Source organism: Podarcis melisellensis (genome assembly GCF_964234715.1).
Source record: "Podarcis melisellensis genome assembly, chromosome: 5".
Classification (NCBI taxonomy): domain Eukaryota; kingdom Metazoa; phylum Chordata; class Lepidosauria; order Squamata; family Lacertidae; genus Podarcis; species Podarcis melisellensis.
In genome coordinates, this window is record NC_138537.1 from 54,283,781 (window position 1) to 54,301,818 (window position 18,038).

The following is an 18,038-nucleotide window of genomic DNA, read 5'->3' on the forward strand; positions in this document are numbered from 1 at the left end:
CAAATGGTTTCACAAAGTGGTGTTGAGGATTCAGTTGTCTGAAACTGACTTTGAACCAGTCATGTCCCTGATGATAAAAATAATATCCTCCAGACCAATTTACAGTCTATAACACACCCACACACCTGTATACACCCCTCTTTTAGAGCCCAGTGTGTGAACTGGGTATAGCAATTGGTTGTCGAACTCTGACTCCTGGAACTGTTCCTTTGAATTTGTACTGCAAACATGCGGAATTGCAGTGCAAATTAAAATGTCAGTTCTACAAATGCACTTAGCTTTGGGCTTAAATGCATACTTTCTTAATGAAGATCAAGATAAAGCAAGGCAGAATTAAGTACTCATTTATTACGGCCAGTAGAAAGGATCGCACACAGGAACAAGAACTGCCTCAGTGGCTCACCTCTTGTCAGTCTTGTGAGGGTGATTCTCTAAGGCTGGAATCCTGGGCACACTTCCTTAGGAGTAAGTCACTGAGCTCAGTGGGACTTGCTTCTAAGTAAATCTTTGTATGGGTGAAACTATTGCGAAACTATTTGTACTGCACAGCTAGAGAAGTAGCACATGCCACATTATCAAGCATGTAAACCTTTTAGCAATATTTTCTAATAAGTAAATTGGAGTGAGTGGTCTTAAGGCAGCCTTCACCAGCCTTGTGCTCATCGGATGATTTGGACTACAGCTTCCATCAGCCCTAGTCAGCATAGCCAATGGTCAGGTATGATGTACGTTGTGGTCCAAAATATCTGGAAAGCACCAGGTTGCAGAAGTTTGGTTCAATATGTATGATAATTTTTATCATTCAGTTCTGGTTTATTTTTCAAGTAACTGAAAGCAATTGAATTATGAATGGTGGAAGGAGAAAGCAACATATAACTAATGTCCAAAGAGAAATACAAAATAGATTAAAACAAATAATTTTGTTTCTTTAAGTAATTTTTAATGTTCCTTAACCAGAAAGCATTTTTTTGGCCCTAGAAGTACTTGTTCACGTACTGCTTATGTTTCATTTGAACCCTGAGTTAATGTCTATGTTGTCCCCAAATGGTGATTGTAACAGACTGATATATGGCATTCATTTTGCGAATGTGGACATTCATTTATGTCATGTTCTTAATGCATTTTCCCCGTGCATCGCTCACAACCATCCCACTGACAGGAGGAGTTAGAGTTTGCTGCAATGAGGATAGAAGCCCTGAAGCTAGCCAGACAAATTACCCTGGCTTCTTTCAGCTCCTCAGATACGGAGGTATCTGTGACCTGCCTGCAGTTTGTGTGCAACTGATCACAGCTTAAGGAACCCAAATGCGTTTTCTTTTAACAAAAGTTTCTCTGAGTGGTGTTGCGTGATGTTTCTGGCACCTTCGTACTTAGGAGGACATCAAGAAGCATGCCGAGAGTCTTCCTCTAATCCCAAATTCTATCACCTTCACTTGCAGATATGTTTTAAAAATCACTATCATGTGTATTTGGCTACAGATGCAACTTTGGCCATCAGTCTGCTTTGGTTTTCACAGATTAATGGATTGCTTGGTCACTTAACTATTATAGTATCATGGCACAGTTTACAGTTTGGAGGCTTTAATCAAAACAGTAAATTCAATTAAAATACACCTAATGGACCAATATCCCACAATTTGGTGAAAGTCAGCTTTCACGTGGAAATCTTGAAAATTGCAGACAAATGCTGTGAAAGTCCAGAACTTGGATATATTGATGAATGTTCACAATTAACTTGCACTGTGTGATAGCACTCACTTCTGTGTGTCCAAAAGTGGGGAAACGTGTAGCTCTTTTTTTAATCAACCACAAAATTTACCTGGCATTGTTAGCATTCATTTGTGTAGGCCACGATTCACCAAATTTTCGGCATTCACTATAGAATTTTATTGTTTGAAAATGTCCTGCAAGTGTGACACCTAATTTAAGCATCCGTGTCCAGGAGTGTATTTCTTAAAATGGGAGACACCTTTAATTAAATTCTAATTTAAAATTTAATTGTCTATATCCGTGAATGAATAGCATTAGTAATAGCCAGGCACAATATCTGTACTCGAAGTGAGCCCTGAGGCTTGTTTTATAGAAGCAGGATTTTGTCTAAATTACCTATACATAAAACTCCAAGGGCTGATGTTTAGTTAGCTATAAACTGCATGGGGGAGCATTTTTGCTGTTTGAGGAGTGATTTTAAACATCTTAACCCGTTTTGCCTTACGTGTTTGAAGGTTAAAAGTTCAGCCAAACCACATCTCAACCTTCTAAGCAACAGGACTAAAAATAAAATGGGGTGGGGTAGGGGGAGGAGAATTGACAGTTTCTAAGCAAGGGGAGAAAGCCTCCCTACACACAAATCTTCTTTATTCTTTGCGATCTAAAGTGTTTCCTTCCTGATAACGCCTACAGCATGCTGGCTGTTGCCATGTTGGTGTGGGGTTGCTTCTGTGATGCATGTGGTCTCGACTAGAGTGAAATGTTAGCTCTTAAGGAGTGTGTTTGATGTGCACAGCTGCTCTGCAGGGTCCCTTGCGGTGGTGGTAATGCAAAGGTCACAGCTCATGGGGTTTGACTGGAGCGGGGTACGTGTGTGGTTTCAGTCCCTTTTTTTATTTACTGCCATGGCATTTAGCTGATATTTGCCCTAAAGGAAACATATATTTGCAAATTTTGAGCATATTGTATGCATGTGCTTTTGGAACTCATTTTTGTTTTGTAGCACACATACACCACATGTACACAACCGGGCAGGGCAGCTGTGGAGCCAATCCCAAGGTGATTTTAGCCATCTTAAATACCCTTGCACCATAGCACTATAACTGCACTTGGTGTGGATTAGACGGGCAAGCTGATTTGCAAATGCAAAGTTTATCCCCCCCCAACCCATTTTTATGAATTGCTCAGCCTAATTACATAACCTGAAGCTCAGCTGCTGATTCAGTGGGCACAATGAGTGTAATCCCCTTCTTATTAAAACCAATGAAAAATTTTCCATCAGTTTATGGTGCGGCTGGGTCAATTTATTTTGCAGAACGCTACGAACAGGGTTTTAAAAATTACTTTACTTAGGGAAATTTGTGTATGTATAAATAAGTGCATGGGAACTGAACCCATATTATTTTAAAAGACTACTAATTCTGCATGTTAAGTTCCATTTGAACAAAATTGTAAGTCAGCCGTTTTGTGGTTAGAAAAAGGGGAGCAAAGTAGATAAGTCAAAAAGCTTGAAAGGACAGTTTGAAGTGAAAGTGGTAAAACTTTCTGATTGTTCTTGAACTCTGAAGACATTGGGAATGTTTTATTCTCTTTGAGGGAAAGGTGGCAGCAGAGGAACTGATAAATAGTCATTTAGATCATTCAAATAGATAGATAGAGTGCTTTTTCGGGGGGGCGCAGGGGGACGCATACCCTTAAACATTTTGTGAATCTAAGTTTGGCCTCATTGAGTAGGAATACGAGTAGGAAAATGAGAGTACCTCTAAACTTTTTTTTTAGAAAAAAAGCACTGGATAGGTAGTATCCACAACCCCCCCCCCAATATTTTCAAGATTATGTACATTGTCAGCACTAAACAAAGTAAAAAAAGAAAGAATAGAGCAAGGAAATAGGATGTGGTAAGATTGATATTGTTATCCTTTTTTAATGCTGAAGATCTGATATCTGGTAGCATCTCTTTCATCTTAATAGCTTTTCTGCGCATCTTGCATTTAGACTGGTATCCATGGTCTCAGCTAGATTGGGAAAGGAAAAACAATTTATATGCCTTGTATATGTGATATAGCATTGTGCCACCAGATGGCTCCATGGAGTCCCATTTTTCTCTACCTGTTTTCCCTGTTTAAATTTACAACACATTTAACTGAAACACTTATTTGATGTGTCTAGATCCAGCCCATATGGATCCATGTAAATTAGCACTGCTGTACGACTGGACTTCTGATTATCTGAATTATGACTGTGTCCCTCCCATAAAAGATAGACAGTGGCCTAGTTCAGACATCATGGTAAACCAGCTTAGCATGAATGAGCAAGTTGTATGTGCTCCCACAAAGTAAATTACTGCTTCTCTGCATCTCCCCAGTCATTCTGCTGCTGCAGAGGGTTGAGTAAAGCTATGGTTTGGCTTAGAGGGTTCTCACAGACAAACCATGAGCCATAAAACAATACATATATGGGTTACAGCTCATGGTTATTCTGGAGAGAGCTAGACCACCAGACTCACACTCATCTAAATGGTAGCAGAATGACCAGGAGTAAAGCAGCCGTGATCTCGTCCCAAGCAGGCAGGGCTTGACTTAGTGAGATGTGAAAACCAGGCCATTATGAGAGGATTAGCCTTGGAATTTGCCATCTTTAACACACGCATAAACACCTCGCATTAGAAAGCACCTATAGTGGAATGTGTTCACAGCAGAGCTGCCAAGTGATTAAATGATTCCGGTTGATTAATGATCTTACTTTTAATCAGTTAATTACATTTGAGAGCTTTAACAAAATGTAAGAAACGTAAGGATCAAAACCATGCACTTGTTAGAAAGAAGGACCATCTTTAATAATCTACCAAATAAAGCTCGAAGCAGCCCTAGTTTACTACTATAATATTAGGCAGCTTTGCATATAATGCTAAACGGTATTTTAGTGCTATGTGGATGAGCCTCAACATACACACAGTTCCTTATTCCTCTACCCGCATGCCCAAGGGGAGAATTTCAGAAGAATTTACTTTCACTTTTGTAAAATCTCACTTTAGTGTTATACTTGAGCTAGACAGTGCCAGATTTACATATAAACTAAACAAGCTAAAGCTTAGGGCCCCACTCCCTTGGGGTCCCCTCCAAAATTTAAAAGTATTTCACTATTAATATACTTCTTATTAATTGTATTTCAGTTCAACAATTACTTTGATTAAATACATATTTTGTTATGTGCAAATGGCTCTAGATACCTATTAGGTCCATAAATTATCATATAGCATATATTCAACACAAAAAACAGTGACAATTTGTTGTTGACAAAGGACAGTTGGATATATAAAGGGCCCCACTGACTTCAGTAGCTTAAGGCCTCATCAAATGTAAATCTGGCCCTGGCTAGAAATCTCGATTTAAACCACATTATGGTCAGTTTCATAATAAGCCAACTTCAAAGCATGCTTTATGATGCATGGGTTTCTTTTAAATCAGGGCTTCTGGATTGAACCTAACACTTAGCTGTTAAGGAGCATCCATTGTTTAGTTATAGAATCATAGCATCATAGAATTGCAGAGTTGGAAGGGACCATGAGGGTCATCTAGTCCAGCCCCCTGCAATGCAGGAATCTTTTTGTCCAGTGTGGGGCTGCAATCTGAGATTGAGAGATTGAGAGTCTCATGCTCTGCTTGACTGAGTTATGTGTGAACAAAGCCGCTGCTAAGTGTTACGCTGAACATTATTTGAAATACTTTTCTCTGTAATGTTAAAAGTTCAAAACTCCTTTTTAATTCATAGTTATGAAATATGCAGATATTTTCCTGAGTGGATTAGCAAAATAATGGGGAAACTGGAGGAGGAGCTAATTAAGTGCAATCAAGAGATGTTATATCTCTGATTTTGACGGATAATCCAGAAAATTTGATACTGGAAAAGTCCCGGTGTTTAAGTCCCCATGTTTAATCTGAGCTTGATAGTTTCTTCTGATGTCTTGTTAGGATAGGAAGCACACTTTTTGGTTAACTTTCCACTTTACGCCACCATTGCCAAGGTCAACTGAAGAAGCAATGGGTGAATCCTCTGGAAGCTACAGTGTCTTACAGTAGCTAAGTGGAGATTACTTATAATAGGATCTACTGGATGACTTTGCAGGAACATTAATCCTGCTCGATAGAGGGTAGAAATTTCGGTTTGTTGGATGAGGCACGCTGTGAATCAAAGTTCAGATTCAACAAAGGCCATTGTTGATATGGTTTGCTCTTTTGATAGACCTGCTCAAATTCCATGAGAGGAATTGTGGTCATACTTAAATTTCTTGTTGATATTGATACTGTAAATTAATAGTTCATAAGAAACTGTGGGACGCAGGTGGCGCTGTGGGTTAAACCACAGAGCCTAGGGCTTGCCGATCAGAAGGTCGGCGGTTCGAATCCCTGTGATGGGGTGAGCTCCCGTTGCTCGGTCCCTGCTCCTGCCAACCTAGCAGTTCGAAAGCACATCAAAGTGCAAGTAGATAAATAGGTATTGCTCTGGCGGGAAGGTAAATGGCATTTCCGTGCGCTGCTCTGGTTTGCCAGAAGCGGCTTAGTCATGCTGGCCACATGACCCAGAAGCTGTACGCCGGCTCCCTTGGCCAATAAAGCGAGATGAGCGCCACAACCCCAGAGACGGCCACTACTGGACCTAATGGTCAGGGGTCCCTTTACCTTTAAGAAACTGTACCTTAAAACGTCACACCCCTGCCTTACTAACAAATTCTGAATACAGCGTAAGAGAGATACTTGCTATAGCAGAGGCATTCGAAGGGCCTTTGATTAAGGGCGGAACTAGATGTGACGCTAAATGTGTCTTTGACTTAACATGCAGGTTTGTGCACATGTGAGGAGGAGGCAGATAATCACAGCATTGGCACCAGTGGGAGTCTTCTTCCCAGGGCATATTGCAGCTTCAGAGGAAAGTCTTGTGCCAGCACTAAAGCAGAGAAGGAAGGGATTATGTCTCCCCTCCAGGCCTTCTGATATCCTGATAATTATCAGCTTCCATCCAGCTGATGGTATTTGCATTTTTAAAAACCTTGGCTGTTAAATGCAAACATGCTTTTAGCATCCTGTGGTGTTTGGCCTTCAAGGTACTGCACAATAGTTTTTTGCAGAGTGAAGGAAATGAACTAAAATTCCTGTCTCTTATATATCTAGCTCTAAGTAGCCTTGCTGGGTTTGGTCATCTGCCTCTCTTATTTTGTATAATGCTCTCAGTGTTGGTACAAGAAAAGTGGCCAGTGGAAAAGAAACAGGTTTGCTTCCCAAAAAACAAAAGTAAGAGTTCTAAATTCCTTTATCCTATGCAAAGAAATAGTTGAGCCAGCCTCCTAGTATGTTCATGTAAACAATAGCTCTTGTTGCTTATAGTTTCCCAGTTAAACTTACCTTGCTTGACTCTAGATTAATCTTGGTTTGCTTACATGCTTAATGATCATCCATAAATATTGTGAATTAGTTGTGTACAGCTGAGTTACCTAATAAGTGTTGTGATCATATTCTCTTTTCATGTGGTCTGCGAATATGATCCCCATCTGCAGAACTTTCCTTAAGTTACTGCTCTCTAGTGGTGCTAGTGATAATAAGTTTAATACTAAAATGAAAAACGGTGAACCATAAGTCGTTATTTTATACCGGGGTGTATAAAAGCTGTGGGCTGAAGTCCAACAATATTTGGATCTTCATTAAATAAATAAGTGAAGCTATTGGAATCGTCTCCTCACTCTATGCTATTTTTATGGAAATTTGTCAAAATCTATCCTTCAGACATGGGTTGCCATACGTTCTCTGACATTACCTGGTAATCAGTACTGTATCCCTAGACTATCTTAGCCAATGGCTTTTGATGGTCTTATCACTGTTTTGCTTTTATGACATTGCATGCGTACATCTTTTAGCAAAAACCTGACTGCTTCCAGGCAAACATGCCTGCATGTCTGACAATCCTGCTGCTATTTTCGTCTGCAGAAGCTGGAAAATTTAAAAGAAAAAAGAAAAGATGTTGAAGAGTTGGGCAGACCAACGGGGGAAAGCCTGATGGCCTCTCTGCTTCTGACCCTAGCCTATCTTCACATGCAGAAGCTTTCACTTTAGTTTTCATGTGCATTTGTTCTTCTATTGCCTTGGCTTGGTGTAGTGCATGGTTCAGCAGGTCCAGTCTTGGGTCTGGCATGGGATGATAACAGTCTTAAAGGGGAGATAACAATCTTAGGAGAGAAGTAGTGAATTTCAGCAGATTGTGACTCTAGAACTTGGATGAGCAGGGAGGCATAAACCCCAGGACACTGAGTTCTCCAACTGACCCTTGTGCAGAAAGACTGTGTGGTGCTCATGTTTAGGCACTGATGAACTTTTCAACCTGACTGTGCTTCATCTAGAAAGATCAGAATTCCCAGTAGCCTCTGCTATGTTCAATAATTACTCCAGAGCCATTCAATTATTACCAGGGCTTTGACAAGTAAAAGATATAAAAGTATAAAAACAGAAAATACAATGAACGGAATAGCACAGTGAGCTGTAGTCAACAAACTCTTACTCGCTGAAAGTAATGGACCTACATTAGTCCCTGACATTAATTTCAATGGGTCCACTCTGAGTAATATATCATTGACTACACCTTTCTATATACACTTTCTGTTTTTCAATTCCATTCTCATCTGTATAGCACCATCTAAGCTATATACAGATGAACATTTTCCATTCATCTTAACCTCACATTTCCTCATTGTCCACCCCCCAAAAAAAACTATGGATACCTGAAATACTAGTGGAGCATATGGTTAATGATCAATGCTATTCCTCTCTTTTTTAATGAACAGAGAGACCCTGCCATCTCAGCTGATGTGTCCATCTCTAAAAGTGCACTGTACTCTCGGATAAGCAGCTCGGAGGGAGAGAATAACTCCAGTTTGCTCTACCAGCAGCAAGACTTGGATTCTGCCTTGAGAGTTGCCAGAGAGGAGGTAACCCATAATCCTAAATGATAAAATTCTGTCTGTTTGTTTTTTAAATGAGTAGGCTTTCCTAAGTGCAGCTGTTCTGAGGTTTACCTGTGTGCAAAATGAATGACTATGTTAGCGTGTTGAAGCAATGAGCTAGTACAGTTGTAATGCCAGCAGCTTCCTAACCATGGTTCACAGTGGAATGTTTCAATAAATAATTCTACTTAGGCATAAGTTGTCTCTCAACACCCTTACCTCCAGTTCAGCATGATGTCCCATGGTTAACCCTAACCCTGGAGTGCTCCTAATTAGCATTTTAAACCTCAACCATGGCTATGATACAGCTTCTCTTCACTCTCCCTCAATTGTACACCTTTTTCTGCTCTGCATAATAGAAACAAATTTTGGGTGATAATTTTTTGTTTGTGGGGGAAAACTTACACAGTTGAGGCATGAGATGTATCTCTGAACAACTATTTTGTTTAGCCAGGAGAGAAACGTATACAGCAGGTGCACCATGTTCGTTGGCATATTGGATTTATGGGCTTGGAAGCCTTTGGCCAAATTTTAGCCAAGCAGATTGTCTTATATCAGTGCTACATGCGTAAAAGGGAAGTGAGGAGCGACAGTTGCGCAATTTTCTCTCTGATGGTGTGAGATACAGCATGTATGCTTGAAAAAGGTAACATGAAGGTTCAGAAGATTAGAGCAGCATTGTATATTAGCTAGAATGGGAGTCCAAATGAAGGTGTCAGTATGGCTCACACCAGTTTTCTACATGTACAACAATAGTGAAAGATCCCAGCCCAATCTCTGTGACAATTTGCTGGCTAGAGCAAAACCCGGATATAGATTTGACACACTTTACCGTATTGGCCTGAATATAAGCCTCACTTCTTTCCCAAATTCTGACCGTGAAAAGTTAAAGTGCGGCTTATATTTGCGACCTTGTGGTATGCAGCCAGGAGCGCAGGACAAACAGCACCAGGAGTGCAGTAAAGCGGTGTCCACCCTGCACGTAGTCCCCCATCCTCTCCCAAGGTCAGGAATGGAGAGAGCGAGGAAAGGGAAAGGCCGCCGGCAACGCCACCCTCGGCCCAGTATGCAGCCAGGAGCAGTGAGGAATGGAACGGCTTATATTCGGGTGTTTTTTCTCCCCCCCCCCCCATTTTAAAGGTTATATTCAGGTGTGGCTTATATTCAAGCCAATATGGTATTTCTGCTTAGCCATAACATCTTCTGGAACGGTAAAATCAGGAAATGCCTAAACATTTTTATTTGAAAATCTTCCCATTCTCTTAATGATTTAAGAAGATGCTTTGTGCCTTTAAGATGATTTAACAGGCTTCTTTCTCCTCTTGTAACAGATCATAGCTAAGGAAAGAGAGGTGTCAGAATGGAAAGACAAATACGAAGAGAGCAGGAGGGAAGTCATGGAAATGCGGTGGGTTCTTATTCTTTTTATGCCTGTGCTTTCAGAAGACTTGCTGTTAACATACAAAGGCATCCCTACATAAAACAGCATTTCTACATTGCTGCTATTTGCTGTTCAAAATTGTTTGCGATTTATTTATTTTTTGCATCAGATCTTTAGTAACATGAAGACAACAAACAAAATGCCCAGAATACCGCTTAATCCTATCTATTAGTCTTGTACTGTTTTATTAATTTATTAATTTATTAATTTATTTATTTATTTATTTATTTATGTCTTTATTAAATTTGTACACCACCCTTCATCCATAGATCTCAGGGCGGTTCACCACATAAAGATACAATAATAAAAACACAAAATGCACAATAAAAACAGGAACCAAAAAACACAAACCAGAAAAAATGCCTTTTGCAAGGGATTCTTCCGAAACTTTGCAGTTAGCTGTTAGAATCTCCTGCAGATATGCCAGCAATATCCACATTCACAGAGTATGCCTAATATGGGTTTGAATTCCCAACATCATCAGGTTATTATTATTTTTTTACCAGGCAGCACAGATTGACATGCAAACTGCCTTGAATATTCACTTGGCAAACTATGACTCATCACTCAAACATAACAGACTAAGGCTAGTCACAGTTGATTAGCCTGATTTCACTCTGGAAAGGCAAGGATCAGCTTCCTAAATCACTTTTAATCTGCTTATTCCAGCTAGCCTCTTTTTGAGAACAAATCCAAAATAGGATGCAAGGGTGTGCTTTTAAAATGAGGATGTAATAGGATGCGAGTGTGTTTTTAAAATGAGGACAAACCTTTCAAATTGTCATTTTGCTTGACAGCTTTATGTCTTTTTCATAAAATTATAACATTATGGATTTGTCATGGCATCACAGATTTTTTTAATTTTTTTTTCCCCAAACAAGAATGTAAGTCCTCGTTATTTCTTAATATATAAGATTTGTTATAATATGAGGCAAGCCGCTGTTTTTACTGCAACAACCCCTCTGCAAATATGCACTTCCTGGCAAAATGAACTGTATTCTGCATGTTAAGAATTCACCAGTTAGGCATATGGAATAGCAAAAGGGAACAAACTGTCTTCGGTTAAAGCCTTTGACAAAACCTTCATTGATTTTTAATACACTTGGATCAATCCCCAAAAGTGTTGTAGAATTATGAAGTCTTTGGTGCATCATCACTGCAGATTGTGTAGATGACTTGCTTCAGAAGTCTTGTTGTGGTTTAGACACTTGGTGTTCCAGAGGAGTAGTAGATATGACTTTGCTCCAGAGTGATGATGCTTACAAAATTAATTATAACAAAAAAATTAACCAGCAGATTGCTTCCAAATTTTGGCAAGTTCAAATATTCCATATTACAGGCCTGTCAAGATTGCAGTCAGCTGTAGTTTGATAAAGGCTTTCATTTGTGTATGGCCCATCTGGACTAGGGAAGCAAAGAATCAATCAAATCAGTCAATCAATCAAGTATTTATTACAATCTATCAAACAATATGCAAAGTAAAAAATCTAATCCTCAGTAGAACCGATGATTAACAATGGCAAGCTGGAAACTAACGATCATGGCAGGTCTAAAAGTTATGACGTTCAGATATCTTTCTATCTGCTCAGTAATAGATTTATTAGTCCCCTCGAGTAAGATACTCAAAAGGGTCTCTTAAGGACTGACAAGGAAGCCTACTCATAAGAAGATAACTTATGTGTTCTCTAACCCCTTGATCAAGTCTACAGCAAAAGAGGGAATGTATCTAGCACACCCTTCACTGACTCTCCCAGATGCCAGCTGGAAGAAATGGAAATTGCAGTCCAAAACATCCAGAGGGCACCAATTTGAAGGCTAATCTAATACTAGACAGGCCACAATACATGGCACTGCATATCTTGATGAGGACATGAGTTTAATACCCCCCCCCCCGTGTGCTGTGCTGTGTATCAATTAAGCTTTGATGGAGTGTTGCCCTGTTGTTACTCAGCTACATTTATCTTATTAAGTATGTTGAAGGTATTTAATAAGGCTTTTCCTTAAGAGATGCCATTGCAAAAGTTAATTTCTGTTCATGTATGTTCATTATCTTTTCTTCTTTTTGTATAGGAAAATTGTTTCAGAGTATGAGAAGACGATTGCCCAAATGATAGGTAGGTGGTGGTGTCATGAAAAATGAACTTCTCTGTCCTCATTCTGATAAGAGAATATAAAAACTTATTTAAAGTTGGGTTCCTTTAGTCTTAAAAATAAGCAATAACTGTGACGGTATCTTAGGGGGGCAGAAGCTACTAATTAGTCCTGGAAAACCAGTCTCGCGTTCTCCTGAAACAGAGATCTGCAACATAGCTGGTCACATCACTTTGATTTTGTACACAACAGCCTAGGCATCTTTGATAGAATCTATTGCTCCATCTTCAGAAAGTCCTTTCATTATTCAGTATTACTTTTATCAGAATGGCAAAGCTCTCTGCTTAATTACTCCTGCCAAAAGGTGATGTCTTTACTTCTCCATGGGTGATCTGTAACAGGGCAAGCCAACATGGTGCCCTTTGAATGTTGTTCAACTACATCTCCCATCATCCCTGATCACTGACCAAGGGGACTGAGACTGATGGGAGTTGTAGTCCAACAAGATCTGGAGAGCACCACATGGGCTACACTGATCCATGAAATTATTCAAACAAGAACAAATGATTAGATATTGAAATGTTTAGCAACTGGCAATCTGATCCTAAGTACTCCAGGCACTATTTCAGGCACAATATAAGTAGTTTTGTGTGCAGAACAGAATCTATGGCTCTTTTTCCTAAAGGTACCACTTCATTCTGAGAGTCTCAGAATTAGTCTATGATCTAGTGCACAAAGCTGATTCTATGAAAGTGGGTCAGGAGCCCCACTTCATGTGTGCAAACACTTGGTCCTGCCTAAAGAAGGTCTTGGCAATTGTTACCAATCCCTTGTTCATCTGAAAGCTGGTTAGAATGTTAACCATTAGAATGTTCCCAAGGAAATCTGGGCAGATGCCATAGTTATGTGCGGTACTTCAAATGTGATCTGAGTCAACTTTGTAATGGCAGTTGACCCAACATGGGAGTAAGAAGGCAGATGTCTAGTTAACAAACTTCACTCTGCAAAAGAATAAGAGAATAAAAAAGTCCCTTTCTATCTGATTGCAGGCCAGTATTTTGTCTTCAAATACCTACATAAATATTTCACAAATAAATGTTTATAAAATTTTAGATCTGAAAATGTTTTAACACTCCTGGACATCATTGATATTTCTTTTAGAAACTCTGTTCCAAACCAGCTTGGCTATTAGTCAGAAGCTCTTCAACTCTGTGGCATACATTTGTCAGTCATTAGCTTAAAATGCACTAGACTTTTTATAATATTGAATCTAGTAACACCTTTAAGACAGACAAATGTTATTAGTAGAGCATAAGCTCCAGCATATAAATTCTTATTATTTATAAGGTAGTTTGTCTTAAAAATGCTGCTGGGCTTAGACTATCAGCAGCTTGGAAGTATTATTTAAGTCCCTAAAAGCAAAGTTCTCTTCATTTGGAATAACAGACTAAAGCCACATAAAGGAACATCACTTTGAAGGGTTTAAAATATGTACATTGTTTTTGGAAGCCATATAATTCTGGTCTTTCTTTCCCATAACCCAAGTAACATATTTGCAATTTTAAAAAAAAAATTGCAAAGCTGCCCGGTGAGTACAGTGCTAATATGAATCTTGTAGATTCATGAGATCATATTAACATAGCAATGGAACAACCACTCATCTACTTCCAGGTTTAAATAAAACAGACTAGCACAGCTCAGTCTACTGAGGAGTACTAAGTGTTTGTTTTCTGTAGTAGAGCCCAGCTATTCAGAGTACAGAGTACAATTCTGGAATGTAGTACCATATGTGCACATACAGTTCAGTTACAAATTTGTAATGGGTAAGTTTGATATACCCATTAAAATGTATGTTTATAGATTTAAAATATGATATTCATACTTGTTTGGGTTAATTTGTGTCTGTCTGTTCTTCATAATACTTCCTGGCCTGTTTCTTCTGTTGTCCTCCGTCAACATCATTCAGCATCAGCATTATACATTTATTGTTAGCAGTTTCCAATGCATATTGCACACATCTGTGTCTGCTTGTGAAGCATGGTAGTCCCTCATAACATCCTAAAAATTGCCCAAAGTTGCTCATCACTAGCATTTTGCTTTTTAGCTCTAGCTTTTCCCAATTAAAGAGATAGATAGATAGAAACATACCTTGATAGCTTCTGATGAATTTATTCCATTTGTCATCTCCCAGTCTATTCCCTTCACAGAAATGAGTCACTAGAACAGTTTGCTGATGCCAGACACCACACTCAAAAGGCATTATTTTATTTTGTCTGTTACACTTGTACCATCCTCTTCTTCTGAAGAACTTAGACTGGCTAGGTATAATTCCTGGATTGCCTTCCTTATAAGCAGTGCTCAAAGCCAAACCCACTTAACTGTAGCACTTGAATTTGATCATATGGCTTCATATGATCTTTTGTGTCATCTTTGGTGGTGTGGATACTGGAACTATTCACTGCAGATATGACTTTGAAGTCAGGACTCTTGTTCCCTTTCTTCCTTTTAACTCAAGAGCTTTGTGTTTTTTTGGGTGGTTAATTTTTCTGAAAAGATATACAATTTCATCACCAGAGCAACAGAATCTGAACTGAGCTCTGCTCTCCCTCTGTCCCCCCCCCCCTCAAGTTAAGATGAAATTACTACAGACTGAATTTACAGGGCATATTTATTAAGAACTAATTCCCAATAAGCTCTGTGGCACATACTCCCAGGGAAACATACATAGGGTTGTATCCATAGGGATTCAAGTGCTTTGGTGAAGATGCAAACTTGGGATGAAACCTTTGTGATAGTCACCCAAAGTGGACTTTGCTGCCATTTTTTATTGTAGGCAGGTAGAGTTCATAAGCTTCATTGGCTGACTGTCACATGGTAGAAGTATGTGTCCCCTCTTCCATACACCTTAAATTACATTATTTCTGTGCAAATGTCCCAAGACACATTTTCCCCTGCCTTTGGACACTATGGAATAATCACATAAATTAAACCCTCTCCTCTAAGTGGCTCTTTGTGGAGAACATAAGTTATCCATTTATTTAGGTGCGTGATGGAGCAGAGAGGCATGTGCTTGGAAAGGTTCCTGAGAGTCTGCGTAGATGGTGAATCCTAGAAGAAATATAGGAGAGAGGGGGAAACCTTCTACAAACCAGTGCTAATATTGCTTCTAATACTGTGCACTGTGCATTGCATCCTCCTTACTAGTCCCCTAGGTGGAACTAATGTAGGCCAAGGACAGGATAAGCCAGCTCATGGAGATCAGAAATGCTTTGGCACATATTCCTTATGACTTTGATCTTCACATGTTCCACAGTGGCTTCAAGACTCAATGCCCAAGATGCCAAACTGTACTAACATTAATTATTATTATTATTATTATTATTATTATTATTATTAGTTAGGGTGGCTTAAAAATTCCTATGGCAGGATGCTTTATATTATGGATGGGAAACGTGTGGCCCTCTGGGTGTTATTGGATTCCAACTCCCATCAACCCCAGTGGTCAGGGGATGATGGGAATTGTTGTTCAGCAACACCCGAAGGGCCAAAGGTACCCCCCATTCCTACTTTATATCATAACAGGAAGATTTCACATTCCAATTTGGGAATGGGGAATTTTGCTTACTTGGTGGCTTGCTTGGTTAGACATGCGGCAAGATCACCCGGTGTTTATATAAAAATATATTGATTGTGCAGTATACAGATGATGGAGTCACATTAGTATTCTGCCGAAGAAAAGTAAGGGAAAGAAACAGCTCATCAGAATGGTTTCCACTTATAGCTTGAAGAGACCCTTCTGAGCTCTTTATAAATCTGCAGCTGTGACTGCATTTTGCTAATCCCTTTCGATATAATGCTGAATTGGGTCAAGTAGTTCTGAGAAAGCTCTAAAGAAGTGTCTTAACTAATGAAGAACACAGTACCGCAACTCTTACCAGAAATGTAGATGAAAATATATCTGCAGTTATGAATAGGAGCTGTGAGGCAGGAGCTTATATCCTCAGTATCCTTTGGCGTGTACCTTTCAGATCTTGTCTGTCTTCATATAATCTCCTTTGTTAAATCGCTTCAATGTGCCTCTGCTTCAGCCCCTATTGCATGTTCACCTGCATTCAAAAATTAATTTTTGTGTTGCATTGTTTTTTGTGTTTGCAACATTGTGGGCACCATGCATTCTACAGGAGAAGTACAGGCTGGCAGGAGAGTCTGCAAAGTAAAATATCACCAAATCTGAAAGCAAACACTTCACCCACAGATTATGCAAGCTTTTTTTCAAATGGCCCCTTGCACTGAACGTTTTGCCAGTATCAATTCCATATATAGCCCTCCCCATTTCTTATGCTTTCATGTTTACAGACCCCCCACAGCTTCCTTGTTGAACCATTCATTCACATGTTGGCTTCTCATTGCTTCAATTGACAATTGAAACTACATTCATTCATTCAAGATTATTATGCTATTTACCTCTTCAACATTGAAATAAGGGGATATTGCCCTTTTTGCGTTACAGATTGTTGCATTTAAGTTTTTTCTGCTTTCTTGATTAAATTCCCTGATTTTTTTTCCTATTTTGCTTCCATTTTTGTTGCTTCTTGTTCTTTGCTTGCAATTCCAAAACAAAGGCAAGCCTGGTAAGTAATGCTTTCACCAACTTTGGCACCTGCATATGGCATTTCTTTTTTCCTTTTCTTTCTTTTTCTGTGTATTTGCCGTATCTGCTTAGAAATACCAGGCAATGATAGCCAATGTCCTTTGAAAGGATTGGCAGATTTCTGATAGCAGGCTTCATTTTAACCCCCGAAACAGGGTAAAACGACAAATATGTCATTACCAACAGACTGTGTTTCAGCGTTTTCAGTGTGTGTACAGTGACAACGGTACATAAAATTATATACAGAAACTGTTTCTTCCACCCATGACCAATTTCATATAACCCTCTTTAATGCACATGTTTCTCCTCTTTGGGTTCTAGCCAGCTGGAGATGTACAAGCTTTAGTTGCAGGGACAACAAATTCATTTCATTGTAGTTAGTGCTGGTGTCTGAGTTCCCACTTTCGATGTCTCCCCAGAAGTGTAAGAAAAAAGAGAGCAAATCTCCACATTCTGAGATGCAGGAAGTATATCCCATTTTTGGCAATCATAGTCAAAGAGGGTTTTACTTACCATGGATACATTTGTGCTCAAAAGCGTTTACAGAAAATAAACAGCCTAAGAACGATCATATGGTGACCATGGTAAAAAAAAATATGCTATATAACACTAAGAAGTCAATAGTTAATAGTAACAGTCCCATCATGAAGACTTCTAGGGCAAGGAGGTGTGGTGTGGCAGGTGGAAACAACCTTGTGCATAGTGTTGTTTGGGGTGGGGGTTGTTATTTTGTTTGGAGCAACCACTTTTAAAAGTGAAGATCTGTGTGTTGTTTGCTGTGTTTAGCACTTCCACGAACGTAATGATTCTAAGTTTGCTGCCTCAGGTTGATGTAAGTTGAGCTCATTTTCTATCAACAGGAAGCCTAATCAGTATTGCTGAATTAATAACTGCACTGCATTGGAATAAGCAAGTTTCTTAGAGAACGGAAGGCAATTCCCAGGCAGAAACATTTCTGTTGTGTTTAGTGCCTGCTTCTGTTCCAAAGGAGAAAAGCCAAACTGCACTTCTTTACTTTGTTTAAAACCTGCTTCCCCAACCAGGTGCCCACCACATATTTTTGATTACAACTCCCATAATCCCTGGTCATTGACTGGGGCTGATGGGAGCTATAGTGCAAAACAGTTTGAGGGCACCTGGTTGGGAAAGGCTTGTTT

The 18,038-nt window shown here is 39.4% G+C and overlaps 1 protein-coding gene across 13 annotated transcripts in view; it reads left to right on the forward strand.

Moving 5' to 3' along the window:
* The window catches only part of TACC2 (transforming acidic coiled-coil containing protein 2), a 153,379-nt gene that overhangs the window by 131,542 nt on the left and 3,799 nt on the right, over positions 1-18,038 (forward strand). For 10 of the 13 annotated variants that reach the window (XM_081912584.1, XM_081912578.1, XM_081912583.1 and 7 more), the window contains 4 exons: positions 1,160-1,249; positions 8,540-8,683; positions 10,030-10,106; positions 12,210-12,253. In XM_081912584.1, the coding sequence (XP_081768710.1) occupies positions 1,160-1,249; positions 8,540-8,683; positions 10,030-10,106; positions 12,210-12,253 (355 nt within the window). The remainder of the gene's footprint in view (positions 1-1,159; positions 1,250-8,539; positions 8,684-10,029; positions 10,107-12,209; positions 12,254-18,038) is intronic. The other 3 variants (XM_081912586.1, XM_081912588.1, XM_081912582.1) reach the window with 1 other exon arrangement.